General features: G+C 47.2%; 1 gene segment (V, D, J or C); it reads right to left on the reverse strand.

Moving 5' to 3' along the window:
* Positions 1–5,809: 5,809 nt before the first annotated feature.
* LOC132805898 (Ig kappa chain V region Mem5-like) lies at positions 5,810–19,173 on the reverse strand. The segment is given in 4 exon segments: positions 5,810–6,660; positions 18,092–18,127; positions 18,620–18,919; positions 19,106–19,173. Coding segments are annotated over 4 exon segments (714 nt in total).
* Positions 19,174–25,794: the final 6,621 nt, after the last annotated feature.

Here is a 25,794-nt window from a genome sequence, read left to right on the forward strand (position 1 = left end):
TCATTAGACTCAGTGTTGTCACAAAGTAAGTTCTCCCAGAGATTCATGATCCATTCTAGATTTTACACAAGTGTGCGATGTTGTTGGATGACAGGTGGGAAGGCTTGGAGACAAAACATAAAAGGAGAGAGAATTATATTTCTATGATGCCGTTTTTGAGCTTGGATGTTGGAAAATGTTTTACAGTCAATTCAATACTTCCAAAGTCCAGGCATTGTTGTGATGTGGGAATTGTGACAGCCTGGGCAAGGCAGATCATATGGCAGCACCACCCAGAGACTGGAGGCTGCTACTGCAGGGAAGGGACAAACCAGTTGTGCTGTGAGGGAAGGACACTGGAGCACACAAGAACATGAGAAATTGAAGCAGGAGTAGGACTCCAATGACTGTCCATCCTTTCTTAAATACAGGGACCAAAATTGCACACAATACTTCAAATGCAGGCTCACTAACACCCTGTAAAGTTTCAACAAGATTTCTCTACTTTTAAATTCCAACCCCAGACAATAAAGGTGAAAATTCCATTTGCCTTCTCAATTCCTTGCTGCACCTGCACTAACTTTCAATGTTTCATGCACAATACTACCCAGATCACTCTGTACTGCACTTTTTTGGAATCTCTCACTATTTAAATAATAGTCGGCCTTTTGATTATTCCGAACAAAGTGCATGGTCTCACACTTTCTGATATTAAATTCCGTCCACTGTGTATGAGTGTTTCATTTTCAGTTTGGTCACCTCTTTGTGATTGACTGTCTCAATGCATTATCTGTAGTGTGTCCCATTCCCATTTGTTGATGGCCCTGACACTTGATTGTCCAGCCCTTTCCTGCTGGTTCCATTCAATGACAGGCAGGAGGTTGGAGGAACACAGCAAGCCAGGCAGCATCAGGCGGTGAAGAAGTTGATGTTTTGGGTGTAACCCTTCTTCAGGAATGGCGGTGAGTGTAGGCGGAGCTGCAGATAAAGCGGGTTGCTGGGGCAAGGTGGAGAATGGGGATAGATGAAGACAGGCAGAGGACACGACCTGGTTCGTTAATGGAAGGAATGAATCTGGTGGCAGAGAGGAGTGGAAGAGATGGGAGGGGCTGGGGAGGGAGTCCAGGGATGGGAAGGGAAGGTGTTTGAAATTGGAGAACTCAGTGTTGAATCCTCTGGGCTGTAGGCTGCCCAGGCGGAAGATGAGGTATTGTCCCTCCAATTTGCGATTTGGTTCATTGTGGCAATGGAGGAAGCCAAAGATGATCATGGTAGAAAGGGAGTGGGAAGGGGAATTAAAATGGGTGGTGACTGGGAGGTCTGGTCGGCTCCTACAGGCCCAGCTGAGATGCACGGCCAACCGCTGCCGAAGTTTGGTTTCCTGATGTAGAGAAGACCACATCGCCGTCACCTGATGCAGTAAACTAGGTTGGAGGAGAACCTCTGTCTCACCTGGAAGGACTGTTTGGGGTCCTGGATGGAGGTGCTGGGGTTGGTGTACCAGCAGGCTTTGCATCATTTCCGTTTGCAGGGGAAGGTACCTGGGGGTTCAGGAGAGATGGTGGAGAGAGTGGTGCAAACCAAGAATTGTCAAAGAGAACAGTCCTTGTGGAAGGCAGACAGGGGTAGGGTGAGGAAGACATTCTTGGTGGTGGGGTTTGGGGTTGGCAGAATAGGATGATGTGTTGGATACAGAGATTGGTTTGGGTGATAGGTGAGGACAATGGGCACTCTGTCTTTATTCTGTTTGGAGGGGGTGGGTTTAGAGCAGTGGAACAGGAAATGGAGGTGGTGCGATGGATGACAGAGGGAGCAAAAGCATGTTGTTCGAAATAGGTGGACATCTGGAATACTTGGGAGTGGAATGTCTCCTCATCTGAGCAGGTAGAGCAGAGGCGGAGGAATTGGAAGAATGGGATGGAGGTCTTGCAGGATACTGGGTGGGAGAATGTATATTCCGGGTAATAATGAGTTTGCAGTAAATGTCTATCTGAACACGGTCACTGGAGATGGGAATGGAGAGGTCAATAAAGGGGAGGGAGGTGTCCGAGGTGGACCAAGTGAATTTGAGGGTAGGGTGGAAGTTGTGGGCGAAGACGATGAACTGCTCCAGTTCAGCCTGGGTGCAGGTCACTGCACCAACGCAGTCATCGATGTAATGGTAGCAGAGCTGGGGCACAGTGCCTGTGTAGGCACTGAAGAGGGACTGTTCAGCATAGCCAATAAAGGGGCAGGGGGAGCTGGGGCCCATCCAGGTACTCATAGCCACCCCCTGGATTTAGAGGAACTGGGAGGAGTTAAAGGAAAAGTTGTTGAGGGTGAGGACCAGTTGGGCCAGATGGAGGAGGGTATTGGTGGAGGGGGAGTGGATGGATCTGTTGGAGAGAAAAAAAGAGAGGGCCAGGAGGCTGATCTTGTTGGGTATGGACGTATATAAGGACTGTGAAGGTAAAGTGCTGGGGGCCTGGGAACTGAAGGTTACTGAAGAGATGGAGGGCATGGTTGGTGTCACGGATGTAGGTGGGAAGTGCCTGAACCAAGGAGGAGAGGATGGAGTTGAGGTAGGATGAGAGGAGTTCGGTGGGGCAGGAGCATGTTGAGATGATGGGTCGGCCAGTGTAGTTGGGTTTGTGGATCTTGGGGAGCAGGTAGAACTGGGCAGTGCAGGGCTGGGGGACTGTGAGATTGGAGACAGTGTGGGGGAGATCACTGGAGGCAATGGGGGCACAGACAGTGTGAGTGATCTTGGCCTGATGGGTCACAGTGGGGTCATGGGCAAGGGGGAGGTAGAACGTGGGGTCAGAGAGTTGGGGTTCGGCCTCTGTGACATAGAGGTCCGTTCCCCAGACTACCACCTTTGTCAGTGGGTTTGATAGTGAACCGGGGGTTGGTACGGAGAGAGTGGAGGGCTGCATGTTTGGAGGAGGGGTGTTTGGAGAGGGTGAGGGGAGGTGGAGAAATTGAGGCGGCTGATGTCACATCAGTGGTCAGCAATGAAGAGCTCTAGGGTGTGTACACAGCTGGTGGTGGGGGGGTTGGGGGGTGACCAAGTGGAGGAGGAAGGTTGAAGGTGGGAGGAGGGGTCCTCAGAGGGAGTTTGGGAGTTTTTGTTAAAGAAGAAGACACGGAGGTAGAGGCGGCGGAAGAAGAGCTCCACGTCCTGGTGGGTGCGGGATTTTTTGAAGTTGGGAACAAATGTGAGCCCTTTTCTCAGGATGGACCTTTTGGACTCAGAGAGTTCGAGGTCGTGGGGGGCAGTAAATAAGGGGCAAGGCTCGGGGTGGGGGACGAGGTTTTCAGGGGGGTCCGAGATGGCTGAAGGAGGGGAGGGGGAAAGGCTGATGGGAATGGGAGAGAATGGGTGTGGGAGAGAAAGGAGATTGGGACGGAGGTGGGTTGTGGAGTGAGGTGAGGGAGTGGGAAGGTGGGGATGAGGTGAAGATGGAGAAGTGGAGGGATAGGGTGCACTGTGGGGGTGGATGGGTGAGGAGGGAGAGCGAGTGTGCTGGCTGGCTGCAGGTAGGCAGTTGGACTCAGGGGGACTGTGGGAAATGTAGTCTCAGTCCTGGTTGCAGAGTGGGAGGGGCCAGAAGTGGAGGCAGATGCTGGAGCGAAGTCAAGGCTGGATTGGGTGTTTTGACCCAGGTTCAATTCCAGCCTCAGGCAACTGTCTGTGTGGAGTTTGCACATTCTCCAAGTGTCTGCGTAGGTTTCCTCTGGGTGCTCTGGTTTCCTCCCACAGTCTAAAGACGTGCAGGTTAGGTGAATTGGCCATGCTAAGTTGCCCACAGTGGTCAGGGATGTGTAGGTTAGGCTCATTAGTCAGGGGAAAAGCAGAGTAATAAGATAGGGGATTGGGTCTTGGGTAGGTTACTCTTCCAAGGGTCAGTGTGGACATGTTGGGCCAAGTGGCCTGTTTCCTCACTGTAGGGATTTTATGACAGTCCATTCCGGATTCCCACCACCTGTTGAGTGAAAAAGTTCTTCACCAAATCTTATTTGCAGTGTCCATAATGAAATCTTTCAAACCATTCATTTTGTTTAATGTCATTTAGCTCTTGAGCTCCTTGTTCAATAAATGTTTTATTCTTTTTGATGAAATATGAGTTCCCTGACAGGGACAGTTAACTTTGTCCAATCAGGGAGCCCTGGCTGACAGATAAAAAGGGGAATGTCAGAAGGACTGATACTCTGGGACCTGACTCTGAATAACAACCTGCCAACCAACCCCCTCCTTCTGTCACCCTCAATCTCCCCATGCTTACTCTTGTTTCACCTTCGATCCAGCCTGTGCTGCCTTTGGGAGAGGTTGGCCTTCCCTCCATCACCCAGGAATGTGGTCATCATCCCAGAGCAGTCACACTTTTAACCTGAGGGTCATCACAGCTGGGGCAGGGGGAGAGAAAGTGGCACCTTCATGGTGGTCATACCTGTCATTAATCCACCGCAACCTCTCTTGGGGCTGCAAGAATTCAACCTCCCTCCCTCAGACAGCTCCCCTCCCTGGAAGGTAATATTGCTGCACCTTGTTTTGGGTTAATTAACCACTGAAATATGACTATGGGGAGCCAGCATTGGCTGGGCAGGCAGCCACGATTGACCCTGGATTCAGAAAGTCCCCTTGTAATTGGGCAACACATTAGGGAGCACAGTCTAGATTAGAGTAGTGCTGGAAAAGCACAGCAGGTCAGGCAGCATCTGAGGAGCAGGAAAATCGACATTTCTGCATTAGGGAGCACAGTGCCCACTGCCTCTGAAATCCCTCCCTTACTGAGAATACACTCTCAGTATTCACCTTTCTCAGCTGCCATCTGAATTTACTATAAATTCTGTGTCCAATGATCCTGCCCCTCCAGCTACCTGATGAAGAAACAGTGCTCTGAACGCTTCTACTTTCAAATAAACCTGTTTGACTATCACCTGGAGTTGTGTGTTTTTTAACTTCGGCCATCTGAATGAGCTGCCATCTCAGACTGAATCAGCAGAACTGTTTTCCATTCATGATTTGAGAAGATTAAAGCCTAATCTTCAATCCCCAGCACAAAGCCCATTCTCAATCCATCGCTCGGAGACACATACCTCAGAGAGACACCTATAGACAGCACAGAGTAACACACTCACTCTGTGAGACAGGTAGCACTGAGGAACATGATCACACTCCATGCTGCAGACAGGTGTCTCCGAATGTGGGTGCGTTACTGAACGCTGCCTGTAGGTGTCTCTCTGAGTAACTAATCCACACTGAGAGAGACCCCTCCAAGCAGCATTAAGTTAAACACTCGCCCTCAGAGAGGCACACATTCCAGATAGAGCTTTATTCCTGATGAAGGGCTTTGCCCGAAACATCGATTTTCCTGCTCCTCAGATGCTGCCTGACCTGCTGTGCTTTTCCAGTACCACTCTAATCTAGAATCTGGTTTCCAGCATCTGCAGTCCTTGTTTTTACCTCAGAGAGACACAGCTGACAATGTCAGTGATTGGCCGAAGATTGTTTCAGCAGCTACCCAACATGCAGCAGAGATTGCACAGTGCGATCCCATCAGCTGGGCCTGGACCAACAGAGTGAAGAGGGAATGCATCAGATTGTACTTATTGAGTCCTAACAGCTTTCGGTTTCTGTTCTTTTTGGAATCTTGTAACCTGCATAAATTCCTGATCAAAGGGATCATTTGAAAATGATTAATGATTGATGATTGTAATTGATTGACAGGCCAACCAGCCAATCTTGACAATGACCTGCTGAAATGCAGCCAATCAACTGGGGGGTGGGGAAGGTTATCTATTTCCAAAGCATACACCAGACAGAGACTGAATCTTCATCTTTATTCCCTTTTCCACATTCACATTGACAGAAAAAAAACTGCAATTAACAGCCCAGACAGAGGAAGCTGCTCAAATTCACAGCCACAATGGTGTTTAAGGAAAACATTTGTGGAGAATTGCTCAATAACATGAGAATCCTGTCCCTTTAAACAGTGACAAAACCTTAAATTGGAACTGACAGCTGAGCAGGAAGGAGATCTGGTTTATTGAAGCAGAGAATTCTGAGGTTCACATTGTTTTGTACAGCTGACAGTCTTCAGCAACTTCAAGAGATTTTACTTGGCATCACAAGTCAACCCTGTCCCCATCAAACACTCCCAGAACAGGGACAGCATGGGGTTTGACACAGCATAAAGCTCCCTCGACACTGTCGCAATGATCTGCTTTAACATCCAAACCTCAGAAGGTTCCCTGAGCAGTCCTGAGAAGGAAGAGAGTTGAAATTCAGTGCTGACAATGACCTTTGTCCTGCCAGCTCAGCCCTGTTCTATTTAAAGTTGTGTCTCCTCTGTGGACTGTCTCCAACACTCTAAACACATTCTGATCTCCTGATGCTCTTGCTGAGGGGAGAGGGGAGGGTCACGTGGGTGAGGGCACAGGAGAAGCGAGCGTTGGACTCCCAGTCAGACCCAGAGAGGGTCAGCAGGCTGCTGACACTGTAGGTGCTGTCCGAAGCTCGCAGGTAGTTGCTGGTCTGAACCCCGTCCGAAATGACTGCACCGTCTTTCTTCCACTGCACCTCCAGCTCATCGGGATAGAAGTGATTGGCAAGGCACACCAGGGTGGCAGTGTCCTTGGCATTAATCTGCTCAGGGGAGGGGGGCAGCAGGGTCAGCTTGGGCTGAGAGTTGTCACGGACTGAAAGACAAAAGAAACAATTTTAATCCCTGACATTTGAAGGGAATTCAACCCTCACAATATTCACTGACAATACGATCTTCTTGAACATTCTTAGTCAATACAGAATAAACCCAACAAATGAACAGACACTGTTCAAATTGCTTCTTGCGATCTGAGTGTCACTGGCAGGGCCAGCATTCATTACCGTCCCTAGATGTCCCTGAGAAGGTGATGGTGAAGCAGCAGAGAGAGAAGGGACAATTTTGGACCATCAGTTATGGAATGAATGTGGGAAGCTGGAAGGGCTATCGATGGGGAAGCATTTTAGTGACACTGATTACAACTCAGTGAGATTGAGAGGAGGGATGGAAATGGAGAACCATGGAGCAAGTGTAAAAGTTTTCATTTTACTAAACTGTGCGGTGCTTTGGTAAAAGTGGATCGGAACCAATGGCATGATGGGAAATCAGTGTCAGGGCAGTGGGAGCCCTCGAAGGATGAGACAGACTGTTCAGAATCTGTTCCCACAATGAGTAAGGGTGGGACTCCCACATCTAGACCAAAGAAACAAGAGGATTGGGGTTCACGTACTGACATGGATTGGGAACTGGTTGGCAGGCAGCACAGAAAGAATGAGTCTTTTTCTGAATGGCAGGTAATAACAACTTAGGGTGCCACAGGGTCAGCCCTTGGTACCCAGTTATTCATAATAAATAACAATAGAGTCATAAGGGCCCAAAAGACCCATCAGCCCATTGTGTCCATACTGGTCAAAAAACAACAACCCAATAATTGTCATCCATTTTTCCAGCAAAAGGGAATTAGATGCAATGTGTATTTAAGAAGGAATTAGATATAGTTCTTAGGATTAAAGGGATCAAAGAATGTGGGGAGAAAGTAGGAACAGGGGACTGTGTTGGATGAACAGCCATGATCATATTGAAGGGTGGAGCAGGCCTTGAAGGGCCGAATGGCCTACTGCTGCTCCTGTGTTTGATGTTTCTATCTGTTTCTCAGATAATGAAGGAATGTCTCTCATCATTTTGAAGCTGGAAGTCAGATGTGTGTGGAGGTGGAAGATGTGGCCATGGTGATTAATGCAGGTCAGTGAGGTGGTTCAGAAGACACATGGGATAAACTGTTTTTCTTTTTCCCTTGATGGAATGAGGGCATTGCTGGATCGGCAGCATTTATTGCCCATCCCTAATCACCCAAAGGGCAGTTTAGAGTCACCCACATTGCTGTGGGTCTGGGGTCACATGGTAAGGATGGCAGTTTTCTTCCCTAAAGGACATAAGGGAATCAGATGCTTTTTCCTGACAATCAACGATGGTTTCATGGTCATCATTAGTCTCTTAATTGCAGATTTTGTTTTGATTGAATTTGAATGCCACCATCTGCTGGATTCTAACCCTGGTCCCCAGAACATTACCTGGATCTCTGGATTAACAGCTCAGCAATAACACCATTAGACCATCACCTCCCTTATCTCATTTTTGGTTGACTGTGAAAGCAAGGTGTTTGTTTATTCTGGAACTGTATAAAACCCCAGTTAGAGCACAGTGAGAGAACTGTGTACGGTTCTGGTCACCACATACAGGAAGGATGTGATTCCATTAGAGATGGGGACAGAGGAGGAGTTTGTCTGGAATGGGGACTTTGAGCTTTGCGGAATGATTGGATTGGCTGGGACTGTTTTCTTTGGAACACAGGAGGCTGAGGGGAGATTTGATGGTGGTGTGTAAAATGATGAGGGGCCTGGACAGAGTGGGTAGGAAGGACTGATTTCCACCAGCACAGAGGGCAATAACCATGGGGAGAGATTGAAATCAGTTGGGGCAGGATTAGAGGGGGGTTGAGGGTCTTTGTTTTCACCCAGAGCTTGGTGGGATGTGGGACTCACTGTCTGAAAGGGTGGGAGAGGCAGAAACCCTCATCACATTGAAAAAACACTTAGATGTTCACTTGAAACAGCAAAACTTCCAGAGCTATGGAGCAAGAGCTGGAATGTGGGATGGAGCGTGGTATCTCTTTAACAAACCTCCGATTACCCACAGATCAGGAGAACTTTATCCAAGAACATTGGAGAAGACTCGGATCCACACACGTCAGGAAAGAATCACGTTGGGGTGTCTGTGTAGAAGATTCTAGATTATATTTCAAACCTTGCTGCACACTATTGGGCTGAGGTCAAGGGTGAGGCTGCAAAGAGTCTCAGTGTCCTAGGGTCAGACAGGGTCACTGCTCCTAATGACCCCATGACTCCTGGAAGGTGAGAGTGCGCAGACAATGGATGAGGATCCAGATCAGGAGACTCCAACCTTCAAGAAAGACTTGCACTTGTGTAGCACCTGTCCCCAATTCAGGATGTCCCACTGGATCTTTCCAGCAGACTGTGACCAGCGAGATCCCAAACACCATGTGATAATTAGCAGAGAAATACATTCTGAGTGATTTTGACTGGGGGATAAATATTGACCAGGGACACCAGGGGGAACTGCCTGCTCTTCATCCAACAGTGCCGTGGAATGGCATCTTTCACAACTGAAAGACTCTCAGTTATTCCAAAAAATGAAGAATAGTTCCTTGAAGATGAAGTTGCAGGTACATAGGGAAGTGACAAAGTTATTTGGTTTGCTTTCCTTTACTTGTCAGTGCATTGGATATTGGAGTTGGGAGCTGTTGCGGCTGTACAGGACATTGGTTAGGGCACTTTTGGAATACTGTGTGCAATTCAGTTCTCCTTGCTGTAGGAAAAATGTTGCGAATCTTAAAATGATTTACAAGGATGTTGCCAAGGTTGGAGGGTTTGCATGAAAAGGAGAGGCTGAATAGGCTGAGGCTGTTTTCCCTGGATCATTGCAGGTTGATGGGTGACCGTATAGAGGTTTATAAAATCATGAGCGGCATAGATAGAGTGAATAGAGAAGATTTTTTCTCCAGAGTTGGGGAGTCCAGAACTGGAGGGCATAGGCTGAAGGTGACAGGGGAAAGATTTAAAAGGGACCTAAGGGACGTTTTCAATCAGAGGGTGTTAAATGTATGGAATGAGCTGCCAGAGGAGGTGGTGAAGGCTGGTACAATTACAACATTTAAAAGGCATGGGTATGTAAATAGAAAGATGTTAGAGGGATATGGGCCAAATGCTGGCAAGTGGGACTAGATTAATTTCGGATATCTGGTCAGCATGGACGAGTTGGACCAAAGGGTCTGATTCTGTGCTGTCCATCTCTCTGACTCTAATTGTATTTCAATCCAGCCCTTAACACATCAGGCTCTCCCAAAGACAGTTACAGACAGTTTTGTTTGACAAGCAGTCACTGTTGCAATGTCAGTAACGTGGCAGCCAGTTTCTGCACAGCAAGATCCCACTAGAAGCAATGAGATCAAAGACCAATAATGATGTTGGCTCAACGATAAATATTGGCCTGAACTCAACCCAAAGAGAAAGGAATTTGGTTCAGTTGGATGGAAAATGAGAAAATGGAAGGTAAAGGAGAAGGTAGGATTGCTGGTTAGTGATGGGATTGATTGTTACCAAAAAATAAAAGAAAGGGATGGAATTTTTGAATATCAAAGGGATCATAAAAGTGCAGGGAAAATCAACAATAGAACAAACTTAAAGAGTTTGTATCTAAATGCACAAAGCATTCTGAGTAGGGTTGACAAAGTGATGTCACAATTCCAGGTAAATTGAGTTTCCAAGGAATTTAAACTAGTTAAAGTTGAGGAGGGCTCAGGAAAGGTTATTCATTTTCTAGAAGATGTAAAAGGACAGAGAGTACAGAAAGGATCAGGAATCGAACATAAAGCACAGCAGATAAGGGGACAATGATGGGAAGGAGGGCAATCAATGCAGGACTGAGGGTGTTGTACTTAAATGCACACAATATACACAATGGGCTTGTAGTGCAGATTGAAACTGGCAGGTACGATGTTGTGGGTATCACAGGGACATGGCTGAAAGGGAATTCGGGCTGGGAACTAAATATCCAAGGTTACATGTCCTATCAAAAGGACGGGCAGATGGGCAGAGGGGGAAGAGTTGCCTTGTTAGTGAGAAATGAAATTAAATCAATAGCAAGAAGTGATGTAGAGTTAGAAGGTGTAGAATCTGTGTGGGTAGAGCTGAGGAACTGCAATAAATAAAGAATCTGATGCAAGTTATGTCCAGGTCTCCAAGCAGTAATCAGGGTGTGGGGAAGGAAATCAATTAGGAGACAGAAAATGTCAGGGCAGACTTCAATGGATAGGTGGGCTGGGTAGTGTATCTCAAGGAAAGGATTTCATGGAATGTCGATGATTTTGGAGCAGCTTGTGGTTGAGCCATTATGGAACTGGCGGGTCTGGATTCAGTGATGTGTATTGAGGCTAACTTGATTAGTGAGTTTAAGGTGAAAGTATCCCTGTGGATAAGTGACCATAATACAATAGAATTCCCCCTGTAGTTTGAGAGGGAGAAGTTGCAATCAGATTGAACAGTATTTCAGTTGAGTAAAGGTAACTCAATGTGGTGGAGAATAGTGGGAAGCCCGAGGATTAGGAAGCCTTTAAAAACCTGCAGAGGATAACTGAAAAAGCATTAAGGGTGGAGAATGTGAAATGTGGGAGTTATCTAGCCAGTAATATAAAAGAAGATTGCAGGAGTTTTATCAGGTGTATAAAAAGGAAGAGGGAGTCAAAAATAGACTATGGATCACTGGAAAATGAGGCTGGAGAAAGAATAACAGGAAATGAAGGAATAGCAGAGGAATTGAATAGATATTTTGCCTCAGTCTGCACCATGGAAAACACCAGCAGTGTCCCAGTAATTCAAGACTGTCAGGGGTCGGAGGGGAGTGTAGTGGCCATCACTAAGGAGGAGGTACTGGGGAAGCTGAAAGGTCTGAATATGGATAACGCACCCAGACTGGATGAACTACACCCATGTGTTCTGAAGGAGATCGCTGAGGAGATTGTGGAGGCATTGGTGATGATCTTTCAGTAATCAATGGAGTCAGGGTATGGAGGTGAGATGGGGACGGATTTGGTGGGGGCAAGGGACAGGAAAATGGCTCACATACCACCCCTGTTTCAGAAGGGAGGGAGGTAGAAGGTGGGACATTGTAGGCCAGTTAGCCAGGACTCAGTTGTTGGTAAGGTTTTAGACTTCAATTTAAGGATGAAATTGCAGAGGATTGGAAGTGCAATGGCTTCATCAAGGAGACGTCATGCCTGGCAAATCTGTTAGAATTCTTTGAGGAGGCAATGAGCCAGTCAGACAAAGGAGAGTCCGAGGAAGTAATCTCTTTGGATTTCCACAAGGCATTTGACATAAGATAAGCGCCCACAGTATTAGTGGCAATGTAGTGGCATGGATTGAAGACTGGCAGGTTGGCATAAAGCAGAGCATGAGGAACAATGGCCGCTGGTGACTAGTAGAGTTCTGCAGTTGTCAATGTTATGGCCATAACTATTCACGTTATACATTAACAATCTGGATGAAGGAAGTGAAGACATTGTTGCTAAGTTTGCACGTGACATGAGATAGGTGGAGGGACAGGTAGTGTTGAGGAAGTGGGAAGGCTGTAAAAGCTCCTGGATAGGCTCGGAGAGTGGGCAAAGAAGTGGCAGATAGAATACAATGTGTGACAGTGTGAGGGTATGCACTTTGGGAGGAAGAAGAGATGCAAAGACTGTTTGCTAAATAAGGAAAGCTTTTGGAAATCTAAAGCACAAACCTCATTCAGGTTTCCCTTCAGTTTAACAGGCAGGTCCAGTTTGTGCTTGGGAAGGCAAATGAAATGTTCGCATTCATTTCAATAGGGCCAGAATACAAGAGCAGAGATGTACTGCTGAGGCTGTGTAAGGCTCTGGTCAGACCACATTTTGAATATTGTGAGCAGATTTGGGACCCATATTCTAAGAAACAATGTGCTGGCATTGGAGGGGTTTACAAGAATGATCCTGGGGATGAAAGGCTTGTCATATGAGGCGTGGTTGAGGACACTGTGTCTGTACTCGATGGAGTTTAGAAGAATGAGGAGGGATCTGATTGAAATTTGCAGAATACTGATCGGCCTGGATAGAGTGGATGCAGGACAGACTCGGGAACCAAGGCACAGCCTCAGAATGAAGGGCCGACCCTTTTGAGCTGAGGTGAGGAGGAATTTCTTCAGCCAGAAGGTGGTGAATCTGTGGAACTCATTGTTACAGAGGGCAGGGGAGGCCAAGTCACTAAGTGTATTTAAGACAGAGATAGATAGGTTCGTGATTGTGAAGGGGATCGAACGTTCCTGTGGAGTAGGCAGGAGAATGGGGGTGAGAAGCATATCTGCCAAGATCAAATGGCAGAGCAGATTCAATGGGCTGAATGGCTGATTTCTGCTCCTATTTCTTAAAGACTTCTGGAGAGTTTCCCCAAAACCCTGGAACACTGAACCCACTGGACTGTGAGCCCTGCTGGAGCTGTTTGTCATCAGAACTTTGCCAAGAGACAAACAAAGAGTGGAGAGAGTGTGCATCCATGTGGGAATTTCAGAATGTTTCCCAGCTCCTGGAATACCATGAGTACAGGAAGTGAAGTCTGTGACAGCAGTTAGAGCTCTGGGTTTTGGAGCTTGAGCAGCAGCTGGTGTCAGTGCGGAGCGTCTGTGAGGCTGAGAGCTCCGTGGAGAGCACGTTTCTAGATGTGGTCACTCTGCAGCCTCAGAGTATGCAGGGAGAGAGGGAATGGGGGAGCAGCAGACAGTCCAAAAGGATCAGGCAGCTAGTATAGGAGTCCCCAGGCATCCCACTCTCCAACCAGGATACAGTTCAGAATCCTGATGAGAATGATGGTTCATCTGGGGAGTGCAGCCAGAGCCAAGTCCATGGCATCACTGGTGACTCAGCTATAATGGGGGGTTGCCGGGGCGGTGGTGGGGGTGGGGGGGGGGGGGGTGGGGGGGGGGGGGGGTGAGGGGTGGTGGGGTGGTGGGGTGGTATTAGCAAGACTGGAAGAGTGATCGTAAAAGGAGATTTGAGACTGAGGGCATCGATAGGTGTTTCTGCAGCTGCAGATGGGAATCCAGGATGGTGTGTTGTCTCCCTGGTGCCAGAGTGAAGGATGTCACTGAGCGACTGCAGAGCACCCTGAGGGGAGAGGGGGAATAGGCAGCAGTCGTGGTCCACATCGGTCCCAGTGACAGAGGGAGAAAAGGGATGTAGTCCTGCAGTCAGAATTTAGGGAGCTCAGAAGGGAAATAACATCAGGAACTCAAAAGTAGGAATCTTCAGGTTACTCCCAGTGCCCCAGGCAAGTGACAAGAGGAGCAGGAGGATAACACAAGTGACTGTGGGGCTGGGAAGAGGATCCAGGAGGGAGGGTTTTAGATTCTTGTGACATCGGGACTGGGTCTGGGGTAATGGGACCTGGATAGACCAGACAGCGTTGCTCCTGAACAGAGCTGGCACTGAGCTCCTTTGAGGTGATCTACTCGTGCTGTTGGAGAGGGTTTAAACTAACTTGGCAGAGCTGTGGGAGTCAGGAGGGACTGTCAGAGAGGAACACCAAGGTCCACAGAATCATCAGTGCAGTCAATAAGTCACCACCCAATGGGAAGGATTTAGAGGAATACATTTGCAAGGAATTTACAGTGACCTGCAAATATAATAGTCATTACAAATGGGGTTGGGGGGGGGGGTGGAATTTCTTTAATTTCTGAATATAGACTGGGGTAGTAGCAGTGTGAAGGACAGAGGGGCCAGAGTCGTGAGAGTGTGTTCATGTGAATTTTCTCCAGCTGCATGTTTCCAGTCCAATGAGAAAGGAGGCTCTGCTAGATCTGGATCTTGGAAATGAGGAGGCCCAAGTGGATCAAGTGTCAGTGAGAGGACACTTAAGGAAGAGTGATCATTGTATCACAAAGTTGAGGGTGACGGTAGAAAAGAACAAAGGCCTTTTCAGGGTCAAACATCTTCACTGGGGAAAATGCCAGCTTCTATAGGATATGGATGTATCGGATCTGAATAAAGTTGGATCAAAGGTTGGCAGGAAAGTCCTGAAAAGAATAGTAGAGGATGTGGACCAGGTATATTCGAGATACATTTGAAGGAGGGCAAACAATTCCTGAACTTACTCAAGGGCAAAAGTGGTAGAATTATGGTAAATAAGAAAAGGGCAAAAGAGTAACTAGAGAGAGAATAGGGCCCCATGAAGATGAACAATGTACCTCTGGGTGGATCCACAGGAAATGGTTTAGGTCTTAAATGAATATTCCAGGTCAGTATTTATCATGGAGAAAGACATGGAAATTTGGGAACTTGGGAAATAAATAGTAATGTCTTGACACAAGTCCACATTATAGAAGAAGATTTCTTAAAGTGCAAGACGGTAGATAAATCTCCAGGACCTGATCAGGTGTATCCCAGGACATTGTGGAAAGCTAGGAAAGAGATTGCTGGATCCCTTGCTGAGGTATGTTTCTGATTGACAGCCATGAGTGAGGTTCTGGAGAACCAGAGAGGTTGGCTAATGTTAGCCATTATTTAAGAAAGGCTGTAAGGAAAAGCCAGGGAAATATAATCCAGTGAGCCTGAAGTCATTGCTGGGTAAGTTATTGGAGTGAATTCTGAGGGACAGGATTTACATGCATTTGGACAAACAATGCAGTTTTGTGCATGGTAATCGTGTCTCACTAACGTGATTGAGATTGTTTGAAGAGAAGATTGATGTAGGCAAAACAGTACACACTGTCTATATGGACTTCAGCAAAGCATTTGACAAGGTTCCACATGATAGACTGATTAGTAAGATTAGGCCACATGGGATCCAGGGGGAGCTAGCCATTTGGGTAAAAAAAATGACTTCAAGATAGGAGACAGAGAGTGGTGGTAAGTGGTTGCTTTTCAGACTGGAGATCAGATGTCAGCTGTGTGCCACAAGGATTGGTGCTGGGTCCATGGCTTTTTATCATTTAAATAAATGATTTGGATGTGAATATAGGAATTATGGCGAGTTTGTAAATGACACCAAAATTGGTGGTACAGTGGATAGTGAAGAAGCTTATCTGAGAGTACAGTGGGACCTTGATCATTTGGGGAAATGGGCAGAAGTGTGGCAAATGGACAAAAGTGCAGACTGCAGATGCTGGAAACCAGAGTTTAGATCAGAGTGGTGCTGGAAAAGCACAGCATGTCAGGCAGCATCCGAGGAGCAGAAAAATCGACTTTTCGGCTAGAGGAATACTGATGAAGGGCTTTTGCCCGAAACATCGATTTTCCTGCTCCTCGGATGTTGCCTGACCTGCTGTGCTTTTCCAGCACCACTCTGATCTAAACGTGTGACAAATGGAGTTCAATTTAGATAAATGTGAGATGTTGCATTTTGGAAAGTCAAACCAGGGCAGGAGTTATACTGTTAATGGTGGGGCCCTGTGGGGTGTTGCTCAACAAAGTGACCTCAGGGTGCAGGGGCAGGGGCAGGTGCAGGGTGCAGGGGCAGGGGCAGGGGCAGGGGCAGGGGCAGGGGCAGGGGCATTATTCCTTGACAGTGAAGTCACAGGGAGACAGGGAGATGAAGAAGGTGTTGGGTACACTTGCCTTTATTGGTCACTGCACTAAGTATCAGAGTTGGGACATCATTAACAGCTGTACAGGAAATTGGTGAGGCTATTTGGGAATAACGTGGACAATTCTGATCATCCTGTGATAGGAAGGATGCTGTTAAACTTAAAATTCTGCAGAAAAGATTTACATGGATGTTGCCTGGAACTGGAGGGTTTGAACTGTCGGAAGAGGTTATTTTTCCTGCAGGATCGGAGACTGAGGGGTGGCCTTATAGATGTTTATAAAATCTTGACAGGCATGGACAGGGTGTATATCCCAGGTCTTTGCCTTGGGAAAGGGAATGCAAAACTAGAGGGTATAGGTTTAAGATGAGAGGCAAAAGATCCAAAAGGGACCTAAGGGTAACTTGTCACACAGAGGGTGGTGCGTGTCCAGATCGAGCTGTCAGAGAAAGTGCTGGAGACGGATACAATTATAACATTTAAAAGATGTTTGGATGGGTACATGAATAGGAAGGGTTTAGAGGGATGTGGGCTAAATGCTGGCAAATGGGATGAGGTCAGTTTTGGATATCTAGTTAGCATGGAGGAGTTAGACTGAAAGATCTGTTTCCACGCTGTCTGACTCTGTGAACATTAGTGGCTGGAAAAGCTGAGATCTTTTACCCTGAAGTGCCGGAGGCTGAGGAGTGACCTTACAGAGGTTTATAAAATCATGAGGGACATAAATAATGTGAATAATGCAGGAAGGAGGTGAATGTTTTGTAGAGCTGGCAAACATATGCACAAAGATCATTCCAGGGATGAGGAATATCAGTTATGAAGATAGATTGGAGAATTTGGGACTGTCTTCTTTGGAGAAAGTTACAGATCACACAACATCAGGTTATAGTCCAACAGGTTAATGTGGAAGCACTAGCTTTTGGAGCGCCGCTGACAACCATTTGATGAAGGAGGGGCGCTCCGAAAGCTGGTGCTTCCAAATAAACCCCCTGTTGGACTATAACCTGGTGTTGTGTGATTTTTAACTTTGTCCACCCCAGTCCAACACCGGCACCTCCAAGTCTTTGGAGAAGGCAGCGAGGAGAATTGTTCCAGAAATTCAAAATCAGGAGGGGCCTGGAACAGAGTAAATAGGGAGAAAATGATTCCACTTGTGAAAGGATTGAGACCGAGAGGCCACAGATTGAAAGTAATTGGAAAAGTAAGAAAAGTGAGATGAGGGAAAACATTTTCAGCCAGTGGGTGGTTAAGGTGTGGAATGCACTGCCTGAGAGTGTGGTGGAGGCAGCTTCAATTAAAACATTCCGAAGGGAATGAGACTGTTATCTGAAAAGGAACAATGTGCAGGGTGACAGGGAGAAGGCAGGAGAATGACACTCAGTCAATTGCTCATTCGGAGAGCTAGTCCAGACAGGATGGACGGAATGGCCTTCTTGTGCACTGTAACAATTCTGTGATTGTGTGATTGAGCAGAGTTAAAGCTGGGGGAGGTGGGAGCTCGGTGTCTCACTGTGCTGCTGCTGCTGCTGCTGCTGCTGCTGCTGAGGTCAGTGAGATCAGAGACTGGGACAGGGAGCCAGAGCTCACATCAAACTCTGCCCCGTGTCCGTCACACTGAGACTGGCAGGAGGCTACTCACTGATTTCACTCCATGCTGCAGGAATGGGACCACAGGCTGCAAATGGGCAGAGCTCCTCCACACGGTGAGTAAAACTTACTGACTTATATCTTGCTTTTTTTAAAGAGGGCATGAAAGTAAAGAAATACAGCTGGACACCCTGTTAGACACAGTGCTCCTCAATCAACCATTTCATTCACTGCAGCTTCCCACTAACACCTTCAACAAATCAGCAACTGTATTTTAGAAAGTGTGTTTCAGTATTGACAGGGTTAATAACAGAGGATTGAGGTTTACTTACTCAGTCTGAGCTTGGTTCCTTTACCGAACGTAAGACACAGTGAGAGCTCCCAGTGCAGAGGCTGTACAAAAACCTCAGCTCTCTGCTTTCCTCTTATCACTGTCAACCTCTCTCTGTCTCTGTGTGTCTATCGCTCACTCTCACCCTCTCCCTGCCCCTCTCTGTCTCTCCCTCATTCATGTGTCTTTCTCTCTCTGTCTCTCTGGGTTGTTTCCAGCTGGGCTCGGGAGGTTTGTGAAATTTATTTTTCGATGTTAAATCTTGAGGCAGCTCTTCACATGTGGCCATGGAGTGTAAGAGAGAAACTAGAGGCCTTCAGTGAGCGTTGAGACACCACAGGGACTGGAGTGTGCCGTGGACAGTGGAAATCCCAGTTTTGGGTAATTTGATCAGTTTCATTCAGATCTAACTGGATATATCTAACTGGACTGTGTGTCATTATTATACATTTTATGTAACTGTGCGATGTGTCAGTCCAGGAGGTGGTGTTGTGCGTGTTGAGGTTTTTGTACAGCTCTGTGTCACTGTGTCGAGGGTAGCTGTAATACTGCTGACAGTAATAGTCAGCGACATCCTCATTCTGAACGTTGCTGATTGTCAGGGTGAAACTGGTCCCTGATCCACTGCCGGTGAATCGATCGGAGACTCCTGTGAATCGAGTTGCTGCACTGTAGATCAGGAGAGAGGGTTTCTGACCTTCTCGCTGCTGGTACCAAGCAAGGTTGCTGCTAATGCTTTGACTGGCCTTACAGGTGATGGTTGCGGTCTGGCCCAGTCCCACTGACAGCACCGGGGGAGACTGGGTCATGGTGATGTCCCCACTGATACCTGAGGGGTCAGAGAGAAACACAGTGAAGTCAGAACTGTCACAGAAAGAGCCTGTCAAATGAGAGATTGTTGGAGACACTGAGCATTCCTCTGGTTTCAGCATTTTCCCTTCAATCACAAGTCAGTGGAATTGGAGTGAAATGGAGAGCAGCTAAAGATTCAAGGTGGAAGGAGAGAGATTTGTACCTGCGACACAGAATGCCAGGGGCCAGATCAGCTGGATGTGTGAAATCATGGTGTGTGCTCCTGTCCCTGTGCCTGGTTCCTGATAAACTCTCCCTTCACTGGGCTCTGCTTTATAAAGCTGCAGCCTGTGAGAGTCTGACTGGGTGTTCCTCAGTATGTAAATGGCATCAGGCAGAGAGAGCCACGTCAGCCCCTCACACTTCCTCTTCTCTCTCTCTCTCTCTCTCTCTGTCTGTCTCAGAGTCATTGATGTGAACAACATTGAATGAGGCCATTTGGCCCATTGTGTCTGTGCTGGTAAACAGCGGTCTGATGACACTAATCCCATCCTCCAGCTCTTGGCCCGTTACCCTGGAGGTTACAGCAACACAAGGGAATATCTAAACACTGCTCCAATGTCACGAGAGTTTGTGACTCAACCAGCCTTTCAGGCAGTGAGTTCCAGACTCCCACCACCCTCTGGGTGAAAACATTTCTTCTCAACTCTCCTCTCACTCTCCAACTCGCCTGGCCATGGACTCACTCGTGTTCAGAACGATGAGAGGGGATCTGATTGAAACATATAAAATTGTAACAGGGCTGGGCAGGGAGGAGGTTTCCCCTGGTTGGGGAGTCTGGAACCAGGGGACACAGGCTCAGGGGGATACAGGGTAGACCATTTAGGACTGAGATGAGGAAACATTTCTTCACTCAGAGGGTGGTCAACCTGTGGAATTCGCTACCACTGAAGGCTGTGGAGGACAAGGAACTGAATATATTCAAGAAAACAAGAGAGATAATTGTTTTGCATTTTAACAGCTTGAAGAGAATGGGGAGAAGGCAGGAATATGGCTTTGAGAGAGAGGATCAGCCATAGATCATAGAATGCCTACAGTGTGGAAACAGGCCATTTGGCCCGACAAGCCCACACTGACCCTCGAAGAAATTATGACATTCAAAAATTGATACAGCCATGATCATACTGAATGACAGAGCAGACTCAAAGGGCCGAATGGCCTACTGCTGCTCCAAGTTTCTACGTGTCCATGTCTGTGTTACCTTCAATCTCTGTACCAGGTTTTTAAGTCTTTTACTCATGTAAAAAGTGCCATCCTACCTACCCTGTCACTGTCCTGAATAATCTTATCCCTCTCTATCAGGTCCCTGTTAAGCCTTCACTGCTCAAAGCTCACATTCAGGCAGCATCCTGGGAAATCTCCCCTGTACCCTCTCAGGTACAATCACATTCTTCCCAGAGTGTGGTGACCAGGACCTGTCCCTCTCTCTCTCTGACTCACATCTGCCATTTCTTTCTCTCTACCTCTACCTCTCTCTCCCACTGTTAATCTCTTTCATGTTCTCTCTCTCTCTCTCTCTCTCTCCCTCTCTCTCTCTCACACACCACTCTGTCTCATAGCCACTCTCTCCAACTCACTGATGCTTTCTCACTCCATCTTATCATCTGTTTCTCCATCTCTCACTGTCTCTGTTACTCGCTCCCTCTCTCACTTCAATTAAAAGCCTCCAATTGTTATCTGTCACTCTCTATTCCTCCCTCTTTCTCTCTCCTTCCCTCTCGACCTCCCAATTTACAGTCTCTCTCCCTCTCTCTCTCTGTCATTATAAATCTACCCATACTCATCTCTCTCCCTCACACTCAACCCTACCCTCCCTCTCAACTCTCTTCATGCTTAGTCTCACACCCATCCTGTCTCTCACTCTCTCTCTCTCCTTGTCTCTTTGTCTCTCTCCATCCCTCTCAGTCACACTGTCTCACATCTTGTTTCTCTCTCTATCCCTCAGCCTCACCATTTCTACCTCCCTCTAACTCTCTTGGTCCCCTCACATATCTTACACCGTATCAGATGCTAGTCTCACTCTCACTCTCACAACTATTTTTCACTCCATCTCTCTCTCTGCCTCACTGCTCTCTCTTTCTGACAGTGTCCTGGGTGGTGACAGTTGAATGCAGGATAAATCTCCCTCTACTCTGTCCCACTAATGGATGTTAACCCTTGACCCCTGTCTTCTCCTGGAGTAAGGCCCTATTTCCACGTTGACCAGGGTTTGGCCTCTCTCAGGAAGATGGACAGATTCTGGTCAAATGAAGGGCTGTTCTGTGCTGTTGGCCTATTCTCACTGGGGACTGATTTGGACACAAACCTCATTCCATGAAGGCCTAGCAGAGAGAGGAGATCCTCAGATCATCAGTGTGAGTTGGAGGGACAGGACAGGCTCTGACCCACTGACCCATCCTGTCCATTCACAACATGTTCCAATCCCTTCCCCTCTCCTTCCCCTTCCATGGTCAGTCTTTTCTGAAATGGAGTGGTTCCCTTCCCTGTCTCACACCAAGGAGGAGATGAACAGATATTTAATGGGTAATGGGTTAAAGGATGATGGAGAGTGGGCAGGAAAGTGGAGTTGAGTCTGAGATGGGATCAGCCATGATTGTATTAAATGGTGGAGTGGGCTCGAGGGGCTGAATTGCCTGCTCCTGCTCCTAGTTCTTATGTTCCTCCACCCTCCCCCCCATCCCTCTTACTGCAACTTTGTGAACATTCTTGGAATGTTTGGACATTGAAGGAGTTATGTGAATTCAAGGATTTGTGTGGATTTAATGTGGGGACAGAATTGCACACGGGCTGTGATAGCTCCTGCGGTTGAATATCCTGCTGGCAGGCTTCCGCCTTCCATATACAGAAATGGGGAAGTGGGAGGTGGGAATGTACTGCGGGGTACACGGCACTGTCCTCTAGCAATGTGGTTGACTCTCTAGTGCCCTCTGAAATGGCCGAGCAAGGCTCTCAGTTGTATCAATTATGACAATGTTTCAAAAAGAAAATGAGACCGGACGGACCACAGGCATCGATCTAGACACCGAAAAGACAATGACAGAAACAGCCCTGTCTACCCTGCTCCATCCTCCTTACTGACATCTGGGAGCTAGTGCCAAATTCAGGAGAGCTGTCTTACAGATGACTCAAGCAACAGCCTGACACAGTCATACTCACAGAACCATATTACAGACAATGCCCCAGACACCACCATCACTGTCCCTGCATGTGTCCTGTCCCACCAGAAAGGCAGACCCAGCAGAGCTGATGACACAGTGGTCTACAGTCAGGAGGGAGTTACCCTGGGAAGTCTCAAATTGGCTCTGGACCCCATGAAGACTAATGAAACTAAGTTAAACATGGGCGAGGAAACCTCCTGGTGATTACAAGATATCTTGCTCCCTCCTGATGAATCAGTCTCTCCTGGATGTTGAACAACATTTGGAGGAAGCACTGAGGGTGATGACAGCAGAGAGTGTACTCTGGGTTTGGGGTTTCAATGTCCACCACTGAGAGTGGCTCGGCAGCAGCATTACTGATCGAGCTGGTTGGTTCCTCATGGATGTAGCTGAGGGACTGGCTCTGCAGCTGGAACCAAAAGATGGAAAAAGATGCTTGACCCCATCCTCACCAATCTTGTGGCTGTAGATGCATCTATCCTTGACAGTATTGGTAAGAGTGACCAGCACACAGTCCTTGTGGAAACAAAGTCTGACCTTCACATTGAGAATCCCCTCCATTGTGTTGTGTGGTACTATCACCGTACTAAATAGGACAGACTCCGAACAGATATTGCAACTCAAGGCAAACTCGTAAATGGGGATGATTGCCAAAGATTGCACAATGCTCAGCACTCTCTCAACTCCTCAGATACTGAAGCAGTCCACGTGCAAATGCAACAATATCTGGACAATATCCAGGTTTTGTCTGAGAAGTGACATTTCCCATTGGTGCCATGCAAATGCCAGCCAATCACCATCACCAATAAGAGACAATCTTAACATCGCCCCTTGACAATCAATGCTATTACCATCACTGAATCCCCACTTCAACATTCTTGAGGTGCCATTGACCAGAAACACAACTGGATTCACCAAAGAAACACAGTGGTTACAAGAGCAAGTTAGAGGCTAGGAATACTGCATCGAGTAACTCACCTCCTGATCCCCCAAAGCCTGTCAACCAAGTCAGGAGTGTGAGCAAATACTCCCCACTTGCCTGGACAGGTGCAGCTCCAACAACATTCATAGATTGATATTGTCACAGAGTCATACAGCACAGAAACAAACCCTTAAGCCAAACTTCTACATGCTGACCAGGTTTTCTGAAGTGAACTCATCTTATTTGCCTGCATTTCACACATATCCCTTGAAACCTTTCCTATCTATGTCGATTGTATCCTATGTCTTTCTTATCCACTCAAAAAGCTTGATACCATCCAGAGCAAAGCAAACTCCTTGATTGGCATCGCATTCTCAAAGCATCCAAACTCACCGTCACTGACGCTCCATAGCAGCAGTGTGTATTATCGATAAGATGCACTGCAGAAATTCATCACTGATCTTCAGATAGCACCTTCCAAACCCATGGACAAAAATAGAAATTGTGGGAAAAGCTCAGCAGGTCAGGCAGCATCTTGGAGAGAAATCAAAATTAACATTTCAGGTTGAGCATGAAATATTAACTCTGATTTCTCTTCACAAATGCTGCCAGACCTGCTGAGCTTTTCCAGCACTTTCTATTTTTGTCTCGGATTTACAGCATCTGCAGTTCTTTTGGTTTCCCTCCAAACCCACGTTCACTTCCATTTAGAACAAGAGCAGCAGATACATGGGAACACTGTGAGCTGCAAGTTCCCCTCAAAAAAGCTTAGCATCCGGACTTGGAAATATGTCGCTGATCCCTCAGCTTGCTGGGTTAAAATGCTGGCATTGTGGGTCAACTTACAGCTTGTGGACGATAACAATTCAGGATGGCAGCTTCCCACCACCTACTCCAGGGCAACTAGGCTCAGCCAGTGAAGCCCACTTCCCACAAGTGAATATGCAAAACCAAATGAAGTGTTCCTCAGGAGGGAGAGGGAATGTTCAGGGTCCTGAACTCCATTTCCCAGCCCAGGCAGTTTGTTTCCCAATGAATGAATGAGATGCCAATTTGAAGCCCAGGTTCAGGGCAGCCTCACTCTGTGGACATGAGGTCTATAGAGGGAATTGGAGATTGAGCTATAAAGGAAAGATTTGCTGGGTTACGGAGAGAGAGGGGGGGGGGTGGGACATCTAACTGGTCATTCAAAGGCTTGATGGGCTGAATGGCCTCCTCCTGTGCTGTCAGATTCCAGGGAGTGCAGACAGTTGACAGTTTTCTCCCGTCTCAGTAACAAACATCCAGCTGCTCCGAGCTCCTTCTTTCACTTCCTCTCTTGGTGAAGTTTCAACCTTGCGATCTGACAGTCTTTGCAGTTATTTGTTACACTGGGGCTTTCTGCTGTGGTCAGAATCTCTAATAATAAGTGCCCAATCATGACAATCACAGCAGCTAAGAGCAGTCAGGCTCACTGGAAACACATTGGGAAGATCACAAGCCATCCTCTTCAGCTCCCGGTACAACTCCATCCCTCTCCCTGAGCACTGTCTGCTGCTCAACCAGACTCTTTACAACTTTGGCCTCATCTTTGGGGCTGATTTGAGGCCCAAATCCTCCACATCACAATTATCAGCCACTGAAAATCTCAACCATGTTTTTTGAGACCATTCCAATGTTATCCAGGCCCACATCACAGCCACTGATTTCCGTAAACATCAGCTCATCCCAAACTCTGCTGTCTGTGTTCAAACTCACACCAAGTCCACCCCACACCCCTGCCCACGCCTCCCCACCCCACCATAACCACCACAATCCTCACTGACTGACATCACTCTTGGTCCAGCAACACCTCGATTTTTAAATTCTCATCCCTGTTCTCAATCTGCTCCCTGTTCTTCCACCCTCCCTATCTCTGTGACCTCCTCCAAGCTGCCTCACTCAGTGTGATCAATAATCTTGGATATATGGCTCTCTGTTTCTTCATCCAAGTCATTGAGAAATATCATGAAAAGCTGAGGTCCCAGCACAGATCCCTGGGAACCACATACTCACATCTGGCTCATTGGAACACACGCACATTATCCTTCCTCTCTGTCTCCTGGACAGACCCATTCCTGACCCAAGGTAAATGCATTTCTCAAATTCCATCCAATTCCATGATTTGGAGATGCCGGTGTTGGACTGTCGTGTAAATATAAAAATCACAGAACACCAGGTTCTAATGCAACAGGTTTGTTTGGAAGCATCAGCGTTTGGAGCGCTGCTCCTTCATCAGATGGTTGTGGAGTGTAAGATCTGAATCAATGTTTCTTTTGTGGAACATTTTAAATGTCTTTTGGAATTCCCTATAGACAATAGCCATCGACATTCCCTTATATCCCACATTAGTGAGCTCCTAACAAAGTGTAACCCGGTTAGTTGAAGATGTCTGAACCTTGTCAATCCATGCTGATTCTCTCGGACCAGTTCATATTTGTCCGTTATTCTGTCTCTAAAAACAGACTCAATCACTTCCTGACAACAGACATTCAATGGAGATGTTCATTGTGATTGAGGCTCGTAAACAGCTAGCACTGACACGAGGGGCTGAACAGCTCCTCCTGTGCTGGCACCTTCTCTGTCTCCTGGACAAAGTATTTTACAGATTAAAAACTAAAGACCAGCAGCAAATTTTAAAACATAAATTAAAAACTCCTCAAATAATTTCCACATACAGGGCCAGGCGATGTGTAGTAATTGTACGATGGGGAAGCTGGTGGAGCCCATTGTAGCTCAGAGTGACCACATCAA

The sequence above is a fragment of the Hemiscyllium ocellatum genome (assembly GCF_020745735.1).
Source record: "Hemiscyllium ocellatum isolate sHemOce1 chromosome 9 unlocalized genomic scaffold, sHemOce1.pat.X.cur. SUPER_9_unloc_3, whole genome shotgun sequence".
In the NCBI taxonomy this organism is placed as follows: Eukaryota; Metazoa; Chordata; class Chondrichthyes; order Orectolobiformes; family Hemiscylliidae; genus Hemiscyllium; species Hemiscyllium ocellatum.